At 42.4% G+C, this 20,780-nt stretch overlaps 2 protein-coding genes across 4 annotated transcripts in view; both read right to left on the bottom strand.

Annotated features, from left to right (window-relative positions):
- Positions 1–20,780, bottom strand: part of LOC125467188 (cell surface hyaluronidase-like) — a 134,008-nt gene that overhangs the window by 53,295 nt on the left and 59,933 nt on the right. For both annotated transcript variants that reach the window (XM_048562674.2, XM_048562673.2), the window contains exons 11-17: positions 20,342–20,411; positions 16,054–16,182; positions 13,499–13,584; positions 9,063–9,194; positions 8,850–8,885; positions 2,015–2,167; positions 1,714–1,891 (exon numbers count right to left, since the gene is read on the bottom strand). In XM_048562674.2, coding sequence (XP_048418631.2) covers positions 1,714–1,891; positions 2,015–2,167; positions 8,850–8,885; positions 9,063–9,194; positions 13,499–13,584; positions 16,054–16,182; positions 20,342–20,411 — 784 coding nt within the window. The remainder of the gene's footprint in view (positions 1–1,713; positions 1,892–2,014; positions 2,168–8,849; positions 8,886–9,062; positions 9,195–13,498; positions 13,585–16,053; positions 16,183–20,341; positions 20,412–20,780) is intronic.
- Positions 1–20,780, bottom strand: part of cemip (cell migration inducing hyaluronidase 1) — a 227,616-nt gene that overhangs the window by 182,510 nt on the left and 24,326 nt on the right. The gene's annotated exons all lie outside the window — the stretch shown is intronic.

Genomic DNA, 20,780 nt, shown 5'->3' with positions numbered 1-20,780 from the left:
TAAACATTTTATCAACAATGTTTAAACTAAATTAAAAAAAACTTTGACCAAGTAACAGTTAAATTCAGAACAAAAAATAAAATCACAAATTGCCCAAATGCTGGCCTATAGACAAAGTCACTTTGCACATAAGCAGTTGGCACAGGGATGCCTTCCTGGATCAGTAATGGCTGACTGAAGGTGTTTTTTTTAAAACCTGGAGACAGTTGTAGTAGATTCTGGATCCGCATTTTCAAACACTTGGGTAATTAAGATTTTCCCCAATCCTTCACTTGATGGGAGAAGACCTTCTAGTAGGTTTTCAACTCTCAATCTTTTAATGAAAAAGGAGTTACAAAGAAAGCAGAGAGGGGCAGAGGCTATTTCCTCAGTCAAGTTACCTAGCTGTCTCCTGTTCAAATTGAATAGCTTATTACATCCACAAACTGGGAGTCTGGAAGTTCTGCAGTCTTGGTGCCTCAAGTCCAGCAGCTTGTGTCTTTTGCAAAATGCAATATATTCCTTGCAGTAGCCAGCTTCCTTTGCAAACTATCCTCTCCAAAAATCCAAGGTATAGTTAAATGATATTCCAAAGTTAAACTGCAGGTAACTCATCTCCACAATAAGTTAGAAAACTGAGAAATCTTTCAAATTACCAAAGGGTCGGATAAAGAAATGTAACACGGATGGGGCTAAACTGGATAGCCCCCTAAAAGCTGGCACAGGTAGTGTGTCACAGGATTAGCCTGCTGCACAAGTAGCATTGACTAAAGGAAGTTGGCAATATTTAAAGCGGAGGTGTCTTCTGGCTGAAGCAACTATTGCAATTCATTCTACAACTAATTTGGATCTGGGAAACAGACAAAAACAGATCAACTCGACAGAGCGTCTCCAATGTTTTCTGACAGTAAACTAGATGAGTCATGAGGCAATAGAGGTGGAGAGAGATATGTTAATGCTTGGAGCATGCAGGACTAACACCCAAATTGTAGTTGGATCTGGCAACCTTCATAGTCACGAGAAGTCAAACCAGAAAAGCAGCTAGCAGTGTACAAAAGCTTTACGATCCCAAAGGAGTGGTCAAATACTGTCACCAACAGTTCTATCTGCTTCATAACCTCAATGACCCATAACCCCTCACTCAACTGCCAACACTCTCCATTCTTGACATACTGCAATAGGTCCTTTGGCCCACAGTGTCATTCTGAACACAATGCCAAATTAAACTATTCCCTTCTGCTAGCTCTTATTCGATGTTCCTCCATTCCTTGCATATTCATGCGCTTATCTAAAACAACCCTTAAACAACCCTATTGTATCTGCTTCCACCACCACACCTGGCAGCACATTCTAGACACCTATCACTGTAAAAAGCTTGCCCCTCATTTCCTATGAATTTCCCCCCCTCTCACCTTAACTGTGGGAAAAACATTCCGACTGTCAATCCTATTGATGCATCTCAATGTTCTAAACTTCTGTTAAGTCTCCTGTCAGCCATTGCTACTCCAGTGAAAACAGCCCTAGTTTTTCTAGCCTGTCATTATAGCTCATACTGTCTAATACAGGCAGCATCCTGGTAAACCTCTTCTACGCCCTCGCCAAAGCTTCCATATTCTTCATTTAACATGCCATATGCTTTCGTTACCACTATCTACTTGCATGTCCACTTTCAGGAAGCTCAGAATGCTTTCTGCCAACGTTTGAGAATATACAACAAGTTACTTTTGGACTTACATTCCACTCCAACTTGACTTGAGACACATTGTTTTGGGGGCTGATTTGCCAGGAGTTTCTCATAAAAAATGCAAGTGCACTGGAGTACCGCTCATGGACAGATATGTAGTTCTTAAACGTGCAATGAGTAATCCTGACCGGGCCATCATAGATCTGGAATCCACGGATAGGGAAAGTTCTGGAAAGCACAAATTTTACTTAGGTCCAACATATTTAGCAACTTTAGTTAGCAATCAACCCTTTAAGAAGTACATGTACATATCAAGTGTTTTTTAACAAAGTTGGTTGCCACATATTCTACCTGTTTCTTGGCAGGGTCCTGTACTCCCCATGTGCTCCCTTGCCCCAATATCTGTTCTGTCCTCCATTACAGCCAACATTAATGCTTTCACCAACAAAGATCGATTTTGTCACTTCCAAGCTGGACCCCTCATCAGTTGGAAAAGTTCCATCACTATGGAAACAAAAAGGACTTTAGCAGTTAACAATCTTTGCTATTATCGGCTTTAATCAAATGGAATAAAAGAAAGCTTGAGTAAGTTCAGTGTTTGCAGAGATTTGTGCTGAGGTCATTCATTGTATGATGGATCTGAAAGCTGAGCTGCATTGTCAGAAGAGATAACTTCATCTGCCAAGTGAAACTGCTCAGGCATCTCCATACAAGTCTGAAACACCCTTGTTTTTTCAGAAAAACAATGAATAACATGTTCATGCTGGAATCTGTAAAGATTAAATTGTGACCAGATTAGTGGTGAGATCAGACAATTTTATCTTACAGCACATAGATCCAGTAACACCACGGGGATAAAACATACTTTTGTCTTAGTAATGATAAGTTGCTTCTCAGTCAGAAGGTGCAGGGTTATCAGCACACTTCTGACAGTCCCAGTGAGTGGAAATCAGAACTGAATAAATACAATCTGTGTGTTTGGTTAGATTAGATTAGATTAGATTCCCTACAGTGTGGAAACAGGCCCTTTGGCCCAACAAGTCCACACCACCCCTTGATATATCCCACCCAGACCCACTCCTCCTTTAACCCACACACCCCTGAACACTACAGGCAACTTAGCATGGCCAATCCACCTAGCCTGCACATCTTTGGACTGTGGGAGGAAACCGGAGCACCCGGAGGAAACTCACATAGACACAGGGAGAATGTGCAAACTCCACACAGACAGTTGCCTGAGGCTGGAATCGAACCCGGGCCCCTGGTGCTGCAGTGCTAACCACCGAGCCACCGTGCCGTAGACCCCCTCTGCCTCACCATGATTATTGGGAGGCCTGAGCACCTTCCCACACTAAAGGATTGTCGACTGATAGAAAGATTGCAGGTGAGGAAGGAACCATTAATCAGCTTGCACATCCTTCCATTACCTAATACAATTTCATAGCATTCCGGCTGAGTTGAGAGAGGCCATTCAGCCTCTCAAGTCCACAATGATCTTTCAAAGAGCATCCTACCCAGACCCAGCTCACCCCAAGCTATTCTTGTAACTCCACATTTAAGATGGCTATACACCACACCGCGCCCCCCCACATCCCCTGCCACAAGCCTGCAATTCCATGGACACCACAGGGTAATTTAGCAAGGCCAATCCACATATTTGGACTATGGGAGGAAATTGGAGCACCCGGCAGAAACCGATGCAGACACACAGAACCTCCAAACTTCATTCACCCAAGAGTGGAATCGAAGCTGGGTACCCTGCGCTGAGGCAGTAGTGCTAACCACTGAGCCATGATACCACCCCAAATATGTATGGGAAGTGCTTACAAATACAAAAAACAATAAATCATACGTTTGTTTTGACAAATATATGCTCCCTGCAGGAAGCCTTGCCATTCGGGAGTCTAACTTGAGAAATTGTGGGCACGCTAATAATTTTCTGTCCAGTTCAATTGTTGTTGGAAGACTGGGTTTATTCCACTTATGAGAAAGCTAACTGAATGTATTAGAATCAGCATTGTTCTGAGCCATCTCAGAACAAGATAGAGCAAGGTATAAAGATGTAATGTAACAAGATAGAGCAAGGTATAAAATCGCTTTGTATTTATTCTCAGAAGCAGCAGTGTCACCTGTTATCATGACTGCTGTCATCTGTTACATAAAGTGAAGAAAGTGCAAAATGGGCAAACAAACCCATTAATGTTCATTTTCTGTACCCAAGAGCATCCTGTTACCATGACAATAAATTCAACACTACACACAACCTTACATCAACATCGTCATTAACATTACAATTATTAAGCAAGGCAATCTGTAAGATGGATGGAGTGTATCCCGACAGCATGCAATTAATTTATGTTAGAATAGTTAACCTTTGAGGCCCTAATTTGCCAAATTGGTTTATTTATAGATTTAAGATTTATCATTTTGCTAGAAATCCAGAAACATTGGCTACAAAAGCTTCCCACTGTCTTCTAATAACTAGCTTTTATACCTACCCACTTTTCACTGTTCCCCTTTTCCATTACAACCAGCCAAATAACAACATCCCATTCTCTGCTCATGAATAAGCTCCATTAAAAAGAAAAATGTCATCACCACTAGGTTACACACTCCCTGACTTGCACACAGCATCTAGGCTGACACTTTGCAATATCAAGGCAGAGAAAGAGAGTGGGCTAGAAAAAAAAAAGGAGGGAGTGACGGAGAGCGAGGGAATCAGAAACAGTGACACAAACACCTATAAGCACGCACAAAGGGACCACACAGGATAGCGAGAGAATGTTTTCAATTGTTCTGTATTTTTATGCACTTCAATAAACTTAAATAGGAATATATTTGTAAATCCTGCAGGGCCTTTGTAACTTGGCAAGATGTTTTCTCTTGGCATAAAAACAAATCATGAAATGTCCAACAACTGTTAGTTTTGAATATTGACAATGTCTACCAATTATATGCTAAATATATTTTGGTTATTTCTAAAATATTAAAATTGTAGACTTATGTGCTTTGCCAAATTTTTCCCTCAAATTCCTGTTCACATTTGTGATGAAATACCATTGTCACATGGGCATTACAACCTCCAGTACCATCGTTTGAGATAGCACATTCTCTCATAGTGAACAGGTAACATAGGTTCCTTTGTAAAAAAGAGTGTGAAATAAAGGCGGAAATTGTGGTTTTATAATGGGATCAAATGACACCTCTGCAACCTGGTCTACTTGACCCCAAGCCTCTAAATTAACTTACGAAGGAAAGCCATTGTCCATGCAAAGTTGTGGGAAATCAATTGATAAATATTTTAAAAGTTTTCATAGAATCATACAATCCAGAGGAGGTCCTTCAACCCATTAAGTCTGCACCAAAAGTACTCTAAATCTACACTAACCCTGCTTTTCAGCACTTTCCCCATATCCTTTAATATTATGACACTTCAAGTGCTTGTCCAAGTGTTTTTTAAATGTTGTGAGGTTTCCCATCTTACATTGCCTGGGAGGATAGTTATTTCAAACCCCCACCACCTCTCAGGTGGAAAATCTTTTCCTCAAATCCTCCCTAAACCTCCTGCCTTTCACTTAAAAAGGTATGGCCCTTTGTTAATCAACCTTCAGCTAAAGGGAACAGCTGCACCCTGCCCAGGCCCCTCAATCTTATACACCTCTATCAGGACCCCCTCAACATGCCCTGCCCTAAAGAAAACAACCCAAGCATATCCAGCCTCTCCTTGGTGCTGAAATACTCCATCCCATACAACACTCCCTCTGCAATTCAGTGCAATCTCATTCTTCCCATTGTATGGTCACCAGAATTACATATAGTAATCCAGCTGTGGCCTGACTAAAATTAAATCCAGTTCCAACATGACCTCCCTATTTTATACTGTATGCCATGACTAATAAAGGCAAGCATCCCATATACATTTCTAATTACCTGATTAAACTACCCTGCCATTTTCAGGGATCAGTGGCCAAGCATCCCAATATCCCTGAGCTTCCTAGTTTCCTGCTATTCACCAAGTATTCCCTTGTTTTGTTCCTTCTTCCAAAGTGCATCACATCACATTTTTCAGGATTAAAATTCCATCTGCCACTGATCCGCACTTCTATCCAATCCATCTATGCCCTTCTGTAACATAACACTTTACTCTACACTGTCAACCACCTAACCAATCTTCATGTCATCTGCAAACTTATTATCCCACCACATTCTCATCAACATCTTTTATGAATATGATAAACAATAAGCGACCCAGCACTGATCCCTGTGGTTCACGACTGCAAGTTGGTCTCCAGTCACACAAACTGCCTTCTACCACCAACCTCTATCTCCAGTCACTAAACCAAATTGGATCCAACTTACCAATTTACCCCATGTCCCATGCGTTTTTATCTTCTTTCAGTCTCCAAAGTGAGACCTTGTCAAAAGCCTCACTACCCTCATCTACCCGGTCACCTACTCAAAAGAAAACTCAAATTTGTTCGAGATGACCTCCTTCTGACTAAGCCATGCTGAGAATCACTGATCAAACTTTGTCTCTCCAATTGAGGATTAACTCTCCCCTTCCACATTTTCTCCAAAAGTTTCCATATCACTGATGTCAGACTCATTGGTTTATAATCCCCTGGTCAATCACTATCACCCTTCTTGAAAAATAGAACCATATTAGCTGTCCTCCAGTCCTCTGGCACCTCCTCTCTGGTAAGATAGGAATTAACAATTTGATTCAAAGCTGCTGTAATTTCCTTCCTTGATAACAAAATGTGGAGCTGGATGAACACAGCAGGCCAAGCAGCATCTCAGGGGCACAAAAGCTGACATTTTGGGCCTAGACCCTTCATCAGAGAGGGGGATGGGGAGAGGGAACTGGAATAAATAGGGAGGGGGGGGGGGGGGGGGAGGTGGACCGAAGATGGGGAGAAAATAAGATAGGTAGAGAGGAGAGTATAGGTGAGGAGGTAGGGAGGGGATAGGTCAGCCCAGGGAAGATGGACAGGTCAAGGAGGCAGGATGAGGTGGTAGGTAGGAAATGGAGGTGCGGCTTGAGGTGGGAGGAAGGGACGGGTGAGAGGAAGAACAGGTTAGGGAAGCAGAGACGGGCTGGGCTGGTTTCGGGATGCAGTGGGAGGTGGGGAGGGGACGAGCTGGGCTGGATTTGTGATGCAGTGGGGGGAGGGGAAGAACTGGGCTGGTTTTGGGATGCAGTAGGGGAAGGGGAGATTTTGAAGCTTGTGAAGTCCACATTGATACCATTGGGCTGCAGGGTTCCCAAGCAGCATATGAGTTGCTGTTCTTGCAACCTTCAGGTGGCATCATTGTGGCACTGCAGGAGGCCCACGATGGACATGTTGTCTGAGGAATGGGAGGGCGAGGTGAAATGGTTCGCGACTGGAAGGTGCAGTTGTTTGTTGCGAACTGAGTGGAGGTGTTCTGCAAAGCGGTCCCCAAGCCTCTGCTTGGTTTCGCTAATGTAGAGGAAGCCACACCGGGTACAATAGATACAATATACCACTTGGGGAAAACAAGCGGAGGCTTGGGGACCGCTTTGCAGAACACCTCCGCTCGGTTCGCAACAAACAACTGTACCTTCTAGTCGCGAACCATTTCACCTCGCCCTCCCATTCCTCAGACGACATGTCTGTCATGGGCCTCCTGAAGGTTGCAAGAACAGCAACTCATATGCCGCTTGGGAACCCTGCAGCCCAATGGTATCAATGTGGACTTCACAAGCTTCAAAATCTCCCCTACCCCACTGTATCCCAAACCAGCCCAGTTCTTTCCCTCCCCCCACTGCATCACAAATCCAGCCCAGCTCGTCCCCTCCCCTCCCCCGCCACTGCCTCACAAAACCAGCCCAGCCTGTCTCTGCTTCCCTAACTTGTTCTTCCTCTCATCCATCCTTCCTCCCACCTCAAGCCGCACCTCCATTTCCTACCTACCACCTCATCCCGCCTCCTTGACCTGTCCATCTTCCCTGGGCTGACCTATCCCCTCCCTACCTCCTCACCTATACTCTCCTCTCTATCTATCTTATTTTCTCCCCATCTTCGGTCCACCTCCCCCCCCCCCTCCCTATTTATTCCAGTTCCCTCTCCCCATCCCCCTCTCTGATGAAGGGTCTAGGCCCAAAACGTCAAGTTTTGTGCTCCTGAGATGCTGCTTCACCTGCTGTGTCAATCCAGCTCCACACTTTGTTATCTCGGATTCTCCAGCATCTGCAGTTCCCATTATCACTGATGTAATTTCCTTCCTTGCTTCTCACAGCTGCCTGGGATACAATTCATCCGAACTGGGGATTGTCCTTTTTCAAGCCACCTGAAACTTCCTCAATCCCTACGTCAAACCATTCAAGAACCACATAGTTCCCAAATTCTGCACCTACAGCTCTTTCTCCCAACCAAAGACTGACATGAGTATTGTTTAACACATTACCAATGTCCTCTGGCTCCCCAAAGAGATAGTTCCCTTGATCCCTAAAGGGTCCTACACTTTCTTTGGTTGTCCTCTTCCCTTTGACATACTTCCAGAATATCTTCGAACGTTGCATAATTTTATCCTACATTTTTGTATCCTTAAGATCCCTCTGCACTTTCCATAATCCACTCAGGCCCCCATTGATTTGCTCGCATTGTACATGTTAAAGTCCTTCATATTTTTTAAAATCTACTCCTGAGTATTCCTAGACATTGAGGGTTCTCTAGGATTGTTGCTCCTACATTTCATCCTAAAGCCTGCACTTTGGGTATGTACACCTCCTTAGGACCTTTTTGAAAATCTCCTGCTGTATATTTACCCTCAAGTAGTTGTTCTCCATCTACTTTGGCCAGACCCTGCCTAAATTTAACAAAATCTACCTTCCCTCAATCCAAAACCCATTTTTTTAGACCACTTTCCTTTTTCAAAAGGAACTTTAATTATACGGTCACTATCACCAGTGCTAATGCTGAAGGTGCCTCACTGGACTCGAAACACCAACTCTGTTTTCTTTCCACAGATATTACCAGACTTGCTGAGTTCCTCCAGCAATTTCTGTCTTGCATCAATAAAAAGTGTTCCTCACAGCCACCTCGACTAACAGTCCAGTGTCATTTTTTTTTTCCAGCAAGTCAAAGGTTCTGACTTCAAACTAAAAAGGATTCGATTTAGAAAGATCATTGAGCAAAGAAGTGAAATCTCCAAAGAAATTTACCTTGCGAGAGTCAGGCCAATTCCATTGTCAGAGAACCTGGAAAAGAAGTGTAAAAGAATGTGGTCACTATCCTGGATTACATACAACCAGGTGTCTCCAATAACCAGCACAGCATTGTGTTCCTCAGTGTTGTACATTTTTCACAACTAGTAATATAATACATTTCAGCACTGCTGCATATCTAGCTTGTTAAATTGGTACAAACACACATACCCAGAGTTGCGGAATATAATGTCTCCTCCTCTAGCCCAAGCTCCATGGTCATTATTTTTGAAGGATACGAGGCCATCAATAATAGCAGGAACCCGTGGCTTTTTGGGGTCAGCGTTCTGATGTGGGCGAAACCTGTGTCAAACAGACAAAAAAAAAACAGATGGTTTGTCTTGTTGTGGCCATACAAGAAATCCCGTGTTGGAAACAGATGCTCCTGTCATCAAGGTAGACAGGAACTCAAGCCCTAAGTACTTAATAATCATCAGAAGCCAGGACTCAGCAGGAACAGAAGGTTAGGTACGACTGCTTTAAGCACTGGCCAATCATTAATCATTTGTTATCAGTTGGATGCAGTTCAGAAAAATAGGTAGGGTCATAAATAAAACAAGAATTTTCTTTAAGTGAGTGTTTCTGGTCAGAGCATTTCCATCAAATTAATTGAGCAAATGCTTAATGTTAGTGCTGCAGCCTCTCAGATAAAATGACATGAGACACAATTTTGAGGTGTGCTAGATGTTACACTATTGAAAGGGTTCGTTGAAGAAGAAATGAAATTGATTCATTTCGCTGCAAACGGCACATCATAAAGACAACTCCAATGAAAATAGACAGTCATATTCTGAAACAATAAGCAGTACCTCACTTCTGTAAATTAAAACAATCACCTGGATAAAACAACTTTCTAGTTATTATTCAAAATAGCAGGTTGAGAAGATTTGTAGCTCAGGTTGAGTTTCTGGATGAGAGTTTGCTCGCTGAGCTAGAAGGTTCGTTTTCAGACATTTCGTCACCATTCTAGGTAACATCAGTGAGCCTCTGACGAAGCGCTGGTGTTATGTCCCGCTTTCTATTTATCTGTTTAGGTTTCCTTGGGTTGGTGATGTCATTTCCTGCATTGGTGATGTCATTTCCTGTTTTTTTCCAGAGGATGGTAGATTGGCTCCAAATCAACGTGTTTGTTGATGGAGTTCCGATTGGAATGCCATGCCTCTAGGAATTCTCGTGCGTGTCTCTGTTTGGCTTGTCCTAGGATGGATGTGTTGTCCCAATCAAAATGGTGTCCTTCCTCATCTGTATGTAAGGGTACGAGTGATAGTGGTCATGTCGTTTTGTGGCTAGTTGATGTTCATGTATCCTGGTGGCTAGCTTTCTGCTTGTTTGTCCAATGTAGTGTTTGTCACAGTTCTTGCAAGGTATTTTGTAGATGACATTCATTTTGCTTGTTGTCTGTATAGGTCTTTTCAGTTCCTTAGCTGCTGTTTTAGTGTGTTGGTGGGCTACCCTGATGCCAAGCGGTCTGAGTAGTCTGGCAGTCATTTCGGAAATGTCTTTGATGTAGGGGAGAGTGGTTATGGTTTCTGAGCCCGTTTTATCTGTTTGTTTGGGTTTATTGCTGAGGTATCGGCGGACTGTGTTCATAGGGTACCCATTCTTTTTAAATACGCTGTATAGGTGATTTTCTTCTGCTCTTCATAGTTCTTCTGTGCTGCAGTGTGTGGTGGCTCGTTGGAATAATGTTCTAATGCAGCTTTGTTTGTGGGTGTTGGGATGGTTGCTCCTGTAGTTCAAACAGGCAAAAAAGCTAGCCACCAGGATACATGAACATCAACTAGCCACAAAACAACACGACCCACTATCACTAGTATCCTTACATACAGATGAGGAAGGACACCACTTTGATTGGGACAACACATCCATCCTAGGACAAGCCAAACAGAGACACGCACGAGAATTCCTAGAGGCATGGCATTCCAACCGGAACTCCATCAACAAACACATCGGCTCCAAATCAATCTACCATCCTCTCAGAAAAAAAACAGGAAATGACATCACCAATGCAGGAAATGACATCACCGACCCAAGGAAACCTAAACAGATAAATAGAAAGTGGGACATAACACCAGCGCGTCGGAGGCTCACTGATGATATTACCTGGAATGGTGACGAAACGTCTGAAAACTAACCTTCTAGCTCAGCGAGCAAACTCACATCCATTATTCAAAATGTCAAAGTGCCCAGGAAACTATGATTGTCCGGGTACCTGTATTAATGTAAATGTAATAGTAATAGGCATTTTAAAGAGTTCACTTTGAAGAAACTCTTAAGTAATCTTGCGCTGTTCAGCTGCTGTTTTTAGATGACTATGACGCAGTCCATCATGGCATAGTTACAAACATCTTTGTGTTTTCAAACAGCCAGGTAAAGTCCTGGAACATCTCTATGGCCTTTATAGTTCTGGCTGGGGAAACAGTGGGTGAGTAGGTGGGTATTCATCAGAGTCTTCAAAGGTCATCAGCCTGCTTAGGCTCCTCAGTCACATAGCTACGAATGCCACATCTGTCAGCTCAATTGTGTAGTGCATGGTGCGGACCAGCTTAATGAAGACTTCCATATTTGTTTCTACTGTAATTCCAATGCTGGGCTCCCATACATGAGGAAATAGGGACATCCCCCTGCCAGGCTGGTCAGTCTCAGTCTGCTTCTTCTAGGTGTCCTGTGAAGGCACAGCCCATTTGAACTCACTGTGGTGGAAGCAGTAGGGGATTGTGGATGCCAATATCCTCATATAATGCCTTCTACATTAAGGGGGTCCTTGAAAACAATTGGTTGTTCTCCTGCGTCTTATCAATGACCTTGACCTACCTGCACGCTGTCAGGGATAGTGACTGATGACTTCTTCACAAGTCTGAGCTGCAGTGTGACCTGATGGTCTCTATTTGGTTGGTGTGATCACATGACAAGCTTGCACATGCTAATCTGAACATCACTTTACCCCAGATATCCTTCAATCAGATTCCTATTCTGTCAGTGAGAATGGTTGAAATCTTCTACACAACTGCACTTTTGGGTAATCCAATACAGACTCCTCACAATTTCACTGTATTTGTTTATTGCTATGTATTTTGTGGGAGAAAGTGGCATAATGCACCAATGGTCTGGGACACAAATTCAAATCCCACCACAGCAGCTGATAGAATTTTAAAGATCTGGGATATAAAAAGTACTCAGCGTGGGTGACCATGGTTACAGAAATCCTATAATTAATCATCGTACATCTTCAGACACACAGAAAGGGCAGCAACAGCCTAGTGGCACTAGTTATAATAGCATATTATCACCAGACTGTTAACCCAGAGACCCAGGTAATGTTCTGGGGACTAGGTTCAAATCCAAAGACTGCAGATGAAATTTGAATTAAATAAAAATCTGGATTTAGGAGTCTGAATATCATGAATCCATTGTTGGAAAAACCCATCTGGTTCACTCATGTTCTTTAGGGAAGGAAGCTGCTGTTATTATCTGATTTAGCCTACATGTGACTCCAGTTCCACAGCAATGTGGTTGACTCTGAACTATCCTCTGGGCAATTAGGGATGAGCAATAAATGCGGCTTAGCCAGTGACACCTTCATCCCATTAATGAATATAATAAAAAAGAAACTCCATTTACCAATAGATCACACTCAAAAATCAAAACTCAAAAACAAATGATATTCTAGCATATGTAAATCTCACATTACATTGATGCAATCAAGTTAATCCATACACAAGTTTCCTAAATAAATCATGCTGGTTCTCCTTGACGAGTTGATTTCTGTTTCTTGTGATTGTTAATATTGCCTCAAATACTAAAAACTTTTCACATTAGACTGTCTGGCCTAGATTTCTCTGAAGATTTCACTTTCCACAGTCCGCTCTGCTGGTACCACCCTGTACAAGGAGGAGTGCAAAGTTGTAGTCAATACTTCAACAATATCTTCCTTCACTTTGCTTAGAATCTTCAGCATCTCACCTAACCAGGTTGACTTATTGACTGACAGCGTTCCTAGTACCCCACTTTTATCTCTTATGTTCCTGTCATGAGAATTATTGATAACTTCCCCACTTGTTTATATATTCAGCAAGTTTGTCACCCCTTTTAAAATCTGATGCAAGGCAGGTATATTGTGCCAGTCAAGATGACTGTCTCCACCAACGGATCTGCATTTTATTCCTAGCCTGTTCCACTGCTCTTCTGAAATGCTTTTTACTAATCACATTCCCACAGAAGACATTGATTTTCTCTTACAATAGCTCATTGTCTCCTTGCTGTTTTCAATAGCTTTGACACTTCTGTACTTTTTGTATTCAGGCTGATCCTCAATAAACAGAGTCAAAGTCATACATATGTCCCATTTCTCTGCTTCACTCTGCTCAAACTCTCATCATCCAGGGAGCTGTGGCTTTGACTGCCCTTCCTCTCCTTGTGGTAAAGTACCTGAATTACCCTCAAACCATCACCTCTTCAAAGGGATCCCATTTCCACTTATTTAAACCAGTAATGATAAAGCAAATGGCTCGAATAGAACAAAAGATTGGAGAATGTAAAATGTAAATGAGTTTAATTCAAAAATAAAAAAGACGGTTTGAATGTCCTAAAATAACACATTGTTATACCTTGCAAAGTCAACAGTAAGAACCTCCCTGGGATCTTCAGCATTGGACTCAGTTGTCTTCACTCCACTGCCAATAAAAAGTCCAGCCTGGGAGATAAAGGAAAGTAGAACTCAACCGAGAAGGATTGCTCAAAACATTACAAAATTACAATTCTTCTTGATCGATACCAGGACCTGACTACAAATTATACAAAGACAGGGCACAAAATGACAATGTCGGGTAGAATTAGGGATTCTGCATTTCACCTCCACCCTTTGGGATTTTTTTTTATTGATGGAGGAAGATGCTCCAGTGAGTGAATGAAATCATCATTGTATTGAAGTTCTTCCACACTCCAACTCTGCAGTTCTCTGTCAGATCCAGTTAAGTTGTTTTCACCTTTATTCTAAAATGAACTGATTCTTTCATTCTCAATCCCTTCTTTGCAATTTTCCTATTCTCCTCTTGAGGTGAAAAACTCTTTCAACTTTTCTTCCTGCAAGTGTTTGTTCCATCTCAATATTTCACTTGATCTGAACAACGATTTCCTGTTTTTTGGTTCTAATTTACTTGCTGGATTTCTAAATGTGTATGAAATGTTAATTCACAACATTAGTTTTCCTGCTCAACTGTGGATTTGGAATGGGCAATTCCAACAGTTAGATTCAGCAAAATCAAAGATATGATTAAAGGATGGTGGACCAGTCAAAAAGTGTCAAACGTTGCTTCACTTTTAACTCAACTCAGTACTCCACCTCTCATAAAACTGAGAAACGAGCAATGAGCGAAAGGGTAACTTTATTGAGATCACTACTGAGGGCCTTGTGTAAAAAATTGTCCTTAATTCCACACTTAAAATCAAAAAGCACTTTATTTCAGCTCAAAGATTTAATAAGGAGGTTTAATGAATGCGGAATTTTGAAACACCAATCCAGCAGCGATAGAAGTGAATATTGCAAAGGAGTTCCAGCACAAAGCACGGGATACTGGCAACTGGTTGGTACACCACAGTCAATTAGGCAGATGTGAGGAGGAAGAGGACAGAAGCTTAAGAGGTACACAATACAGAGCATTCCCATAATACAAGACAAGTCATTTCCATGAGTGAGCATTTCCAACACAGAGGGCTGGATATTGCCAGTAAGACAGAGGCAAAGACTGGGTAGCCACTGATGAAGAGCCCAGGGATGAGGGTACAGCTGGGGAGGAAATCACTGGAATCTCCCTGGTATCGGAGGGCAGTCCTGCTGGTGAGCCTTGTAGCTCTGTGGAGATTGCTGAGGCAAGGGGGACATTAGTGGTGTCAATGACGGACTGGAATGTCAGAAAGGTCATGGGTACAGTCGACTAACTCAGAGGGCCCACTCTGAGGGAGCCTATCTGCTCAACACCATCTCATCGGTGAAATATGAGGCATCTTCATTCTAAGGATCTTCTCTTGTTGCTCCTGACCAATGCCCGTTTTCCTGGTGAGGCCTGCTGGCTTCCCAAGGCTGTGGAGTTTCTCACTGAGCCAGCAGCTACATCACTCCAGTGTGTACTACAGACGCACATGGAGTTAGGGGCTTGACTTCCAAAACAAACAAACAATCAATTGTAGATTTCACTTCAAGTAGCCAAGCACGTGCTTCAGTTTCCTCTTATGGTCTGTCCTCTGTTTATGTTTTTAGCCATGCATGCTGGTTGCAGGAAGGTCATTTAAAGATATAACATGACTAAATTCAGCAGTTTTTTTGCAGTACATGCTGTTTCTTGAATGTAGTTTTGGCAGGACAAGAAAAATTTGATTGCTCAATATTTTTCTGTTTGCTCCCTGCAATCATTATAATTGCTTAAATTAAGTAGGAGTAACACAATAGATTTGAATAGCCAAGAGATCAAATGGACTTCAAGCAAACAAGCAAATTGAGAGTTTGTATTTCAAGAATTTTTGTGGTTGTGTTTGTGACTAAATTAAGGGAAAGCTTGTCTGATAATTGTGGGAAATGCTGGGATTTCAGAATATATTTCAGGGACCTTTGAGTTTACGAACTTCTGTGATTCATGTATTCAGTCCCCAATAGAATCACAGAATTCCTATGGTGTGAAAGTAGGCCATTCAGCCCATAGACCCCACATCAACCCTCCAAAAGGGCATTGTACCCAGACCACCCAACCCCTATCCTATGCCTGTAACACTGCATTTCCCATAGCTAACCCTCCTAGTCTGCACATCCCTGGGCACGACAGAGCAATTTAGCATCGCCAATCCACCTGACCTGCGCATCTTTGGACAGTGGAATGAAACAAGAACACCCAGAGGCAACTCACACAGGCATGGGGAGAATGTGCAAACTCCACAGTCAGTCACCTGAGGGTGGAATCACACCTGGGTCACTGGCGCTGTGAGGCAGCAGAGATAACCACTGAGCTACCATGCAGCCCCGTATCTTGCATTTGTATGTAGAACAACATAATCCCACAGCTTTATATAAACTGTATAACTATATTCTACTTGCTTTAAAACGACACAAATAATATAGACAACATTAAATAAAAAGTCATTATTGTGCTTATGTGGTGGAATTTTTACACACCTTGAAATTAGAATGTACCCTGTTGTTATAAAATACTCCCAGTGGGGTAAATTCAGACTGACCCTCTGGGTATTGACCAACAGATTGTCCAGTAGGAGCTCGATGGAAGATAAACCAAATCCCCACATCCTATGAAGAAACAAGCAATAAGAAAATAATTGTCAATGGAGGTTTGTTCAAACAATCTACCAGAATATTGGTCACAGAGGATCTGAATTCTGCAGCATCATTTTCAATATGGGGTTATTAGCAGACTTTTCTCTTTAATGGTATCCTGTGGGGGGTGTGCAAAGTGGTTTAAATACATTTGGAGGTTAATTCTTGCTGAGTGCAAACCAAGACAGGCTGGGCCAGGCCAGGTCAGGACACTGGTCTTCCTTCCCTGAAGGGCACTGGTTGGGTTGATGCCTCTTAGCTTTAAGGGTCATTTTTCTGAAGCCAGTGTGTAAATCACATGAATTCTCAGTTTCAAAGATAGTAGGAACTGCAGATGTTGGAGAATCTGAGATAACAAGGTGCAGAACTGAATGAAATGGTTCACGACTGGGAGGTGTAGTTGTTTAGTGTTTAGTGTTCTGCAAAGCGGAGGCTTGGGGACCACTTTGCAGAACGCCTATACTCAGTTCACATTAAACAACTGCACCTCCCAGTCGCGAACCATTTCAACTCCCCCTCCCATTCCGCAGACGACATGTCCATCCCAGGCCTCCTGCACAATGATGCCACCCGTAGGTTGCAGGAACAGCAACTCATATTCCGCTTGGGAACTCTGCAGTCCAATGGTATCAATGTGGACTTCACAAGCTTCAAAATCTTCCCTTCCCCTACCACATCCCAAAACCAGCCCAGCCCATCCCTCCCTCCCTAACCTGTTATTCCTCCCACCTATCCTCTCCTCCCACCTCAAGCCCCAACCCCATTTCCTATCTACCAACCTCATCCCGCCCCCTTGACCTGTCCGTCCTCCCTGGACTGACCTATCTCCTCCCTAACTCCCCACCTAAACTCACCTTTAACTGGCTCCATCCTCACCTCTTTGACCTATTTGTCTCCTCTCCACCCATCTTCTCCTCTATCCATCTTCTATCTGCCTCCCTCTCTCCCTATTTATTTCAGAACTCCCTTCTCCTCCCCCATTTCTGGAGAAGGGCCTAGGCCCAAAAATGTCGGCTTTCCTGCTCCTCTGATGCTGCTTGGCCTGCTGTGTTCATCCAGCTCTACACCTTGTTATCGATGAATTCAGTTTCACAGGTTGGCATGATCAGACTCTTTCCAGGCCAGATGTTTCCTGAATTGATGCTCACTTGCCATTATAGGCTGAATTTTTTTTTCCTTGGATGTCCTTTGATTGTCATGATATTACCTTTTGTGGTTAACCAAGAGAGGCTTCAATTCAAAGTCCTCTGAAATGACAGTCATCAGCTCATGTCTGCCTGATGGTGGGATTCAAAGCTGTTCTAATTCAATACAATATGTACGTTTAATTGCAGATAAGTTATTCCTCTCTCCTTCAAAATAGGATATTCACTTCGACACCTTAGGGTCACTTTCACAATTGGTTGGTAAACAGACGGAAAGGTACATTCACCCCTTTGACTTTTATTTGTGATCACCATTCAAATTGATGACATTATAACAAATTGCTTGTCACTTCAACATGTGTTCCCATGCCAACATTTCTGTCTCAAGCTTGCAGCAACATTCCAGCGAGCTGGAAGAATACCACCTCACATATTTTGGCAAAACAAACAACAGAAGGACTCATACAATTAAATGGTAGGGCCCTGGATAGTGTTGTAGAACAGGGAGACCTAGGCATTCAGGTACATAATTCTTTGTAGTCAAGAAGGCATTTAGCATGTCTGCCTTCATTGCTTAGACCTTTGAGTGTAGAAGTTGGGATGTCATATTAAGATCGTACAGGACATTGGTAAGGCCTCTTCTGGAATACTTTGCAAGTTCTGGTCACCCTGCTATAGAAAGGATTTATTAAATTAGAGAGGGTTCAGAAGAGGTTTACTAGGGTGTTGCTGGGAATGGAGGGTTGGAGTTATATTTTTAAAAAAAGGGCTGAATAGGCTGGGACTTTTATCACTGCAGCATAGACAGTTGAGGGATGACCTTACAGAGGTATATAAAATCATGAGGGGCCTGGATAGGGTAAATAGTGAAGGTCTTTTCCCCACGGTAAGAGGGGTCAAAACTGGTGGGCATACTTTTTAAGCTGAGAGAATAAAGACCATTAGGGGCAAATTTTCGTGAACACACAGTGGTTTGTGCGTGGAATAAACTTTGAGGAAGTGGTGGATGCAGGTACACTTAGTGTTTAAAAGACATTTGGATAAGTACATGAATAAGAATGCTTTGGAGTGATATGGGCCAAGTGCTGGCAAGTGGGGCTAGTTTAGTTTGGGAACATGGTTGGCATGGATTAGTTGGGCTGAAGGGTCTGTTTCCATGCTGTATGTCTGTACGGCTCATCTTCTATTTGGGGACCTTACAGCCTTCAGGACTCAACATGGAGTTTGATTTTAGAGCACAAACAGCCCCCTCCATTTCATGTACCCACCACTACAGCACCCCCGGTGCTGTCATGACATAGGTTATTCCAGCACAGACAAACTATTTTTACATAACTACCTTTGCTTCGTTCCTGGCTTACTATCAACAAACCTTGTGTCTGCCCAATCTTTTTTCTCTCTTTCTCTGGGCTCTGCTCCACCTTTCTGCTCACTCCTCTTCCTCCCAACCCCTCTTCATCACCGTAAATATCACCTTTTCCTACCTGAAGGAGGGTCACTGGACTTGTAACATTAACTCTACTTTTCTCTCTGCAGATGCTGCCAAACATGCTGAATTTCTCAAGAAACTTCTGTTTTTGTTTCAGATCCCTAGCATGCCTAGTTCTTTCTTTTATTATATCACGTGCTAAACTGAACTGAAGATCTACTCTGCTGTGACGAAAATATTTCTCCTTTCAGCTCACAAACTTGGAGGGGAGAAATCCAGAATTCAATGTAGCCAAATATCACACTAGAAAACAGGTGCCATCACCAAACAGTCATGACTCTCTACAGATTAAGTCCACAAGCAAACAATGGGATGGGGATAAGACTTAACAGAATGGCATGTACCGTTTGGAATTTTCAGTGAGTTAGCCAATTGGAATTTTTGATTCTTCTGACCCAGCTAAACAACATAACACGATCGAGTTTAGTCTGAGCTGACAAAAGGGAGTCACACTTGGAAAGTGGGCCTCTTTTAAATATGAGATGGACAAGTTTGAGCGTATTCCAATCTGAACAATTAACTTAGCTGGTGTATTGACTTTGTATGGTGCAAGGAATTTTGTTGAAATTTACTACAAATATCATTAGAATTTAGAATAAATTAGCACGCAGTAGAACATACAGCACAGGAACAAGCCTTTTGGCCCATGTCCATGATGACCATGGTGATATTATAATCTAATCCTAACTGCCTACACACTCCCTTTCTGTTCACGTCGGTTTAAATGCCTCTTAAACATTGCTAACGTATCTGTTTCCATCACTTCCTCTGGCAGCGCATTGCAGGTTCCTGCCTCGCAGACCTCCATTTCAACTTTCCCCTCTCACCTTAAACTTATGTCCTCTAGTATTTGACATTTTCCACCTTTGAAACAAAACAAACTCTATCCATGCCATTCGATTTGATATACTTCTATCAGCTCACACTTCAGCCTCCAACGCTGGAGCAAAAATAATTTGAGTTTGTCCAACCTCTCCTTACAGCTAATAGACTCAAATCCAGGCAATATCCCTTTTGTACCCTCTCCAAAGTTTCCTAAAATGTGGCGACCAGAACTGTACAGCACACTCTAAATGTAACATAACTAAAATCTTAAATAGCTGCAAAATGACTGGTCAACTTTTATACTCATGCCCCAAACATGAAGGCTAGTATGCATATACCTTCTTTACAATTTGCATTGCTATTTGCAGGGAGCTATGGACTTGGACCCCAAGATCCCTCTGTATGTCAACACTTCGTGTTTGATGGTTGGGTTTTTTGACAAAAACGATTAGTCTGCCAGAGATTTGCCAACATGCATAGGGCAGACTACACCCAGGTCACGTTGCCATGACTAGATACCGGGTCAGAAAATTAAAATCTTTATTTTAAGGGTCATGGGGTCCACATATAGGCAAGACCAAAGAAACAGGGAAGAACAAGTTTGAAGCTCAAACACAGATTTCAAGCTTGATATTCAAAAAGTGTTTGCAAAAGTCAATTAAACGCTTCTTACCTGAGCTCCAGCAGCTGCATTGTTGATAAGATGGTTGTTTGGATTGGAAATCCAGAATGTTGTGACAGCCCTGAAAAATTAATATTCCAGTTTAGTGGGGTGAACAGTAATGGGATAGAACTGGATTCTTCTGAACAGGACAGTTGGAGCAATAAAACTAGCGAGAGAGAATTATGCACTTGAATAAGTGAAGCAGGCAAGATTAGAAAAGACCCAAAATCCCTCCTCAGCGCAATGCATTTAATTGATTGGATATGTACACATGAAGCATTTAGGCAAGAAATGTAATAAAGGTGCTATTTAAATGCCATGGTTTTGCTTTAACATCGGGATACTGATACCTGGTATTCTAAACCTTATTATCCTAGTTGCAAATATACACTGTTGGTTGTTTTACAAATTCAGCAGATGCCAAAGGGAAACTAATGTTTTTTTCCAT

This window comes from Stegostoma tigrinum, chromosome 33 (assembly GCF_030684315.1).
Source record: "Stegostoma tigrinum isolate sSteTig4 chromosome 33, sSteTig4.hap1, whole genome shotgun sequence".
In the NCBI taxonomy this organism is placed as follows: domain Eukaryota; kingdom Metazoa; phylum Chordata; class Chondrichthyes; order Orectolobiformes; family Stegostomatidae; genus Stegostoma; species Stegostoma tigrinum.
This window is presented reverse-complemented; position numbering and strand designations above follow the sequence as displayed.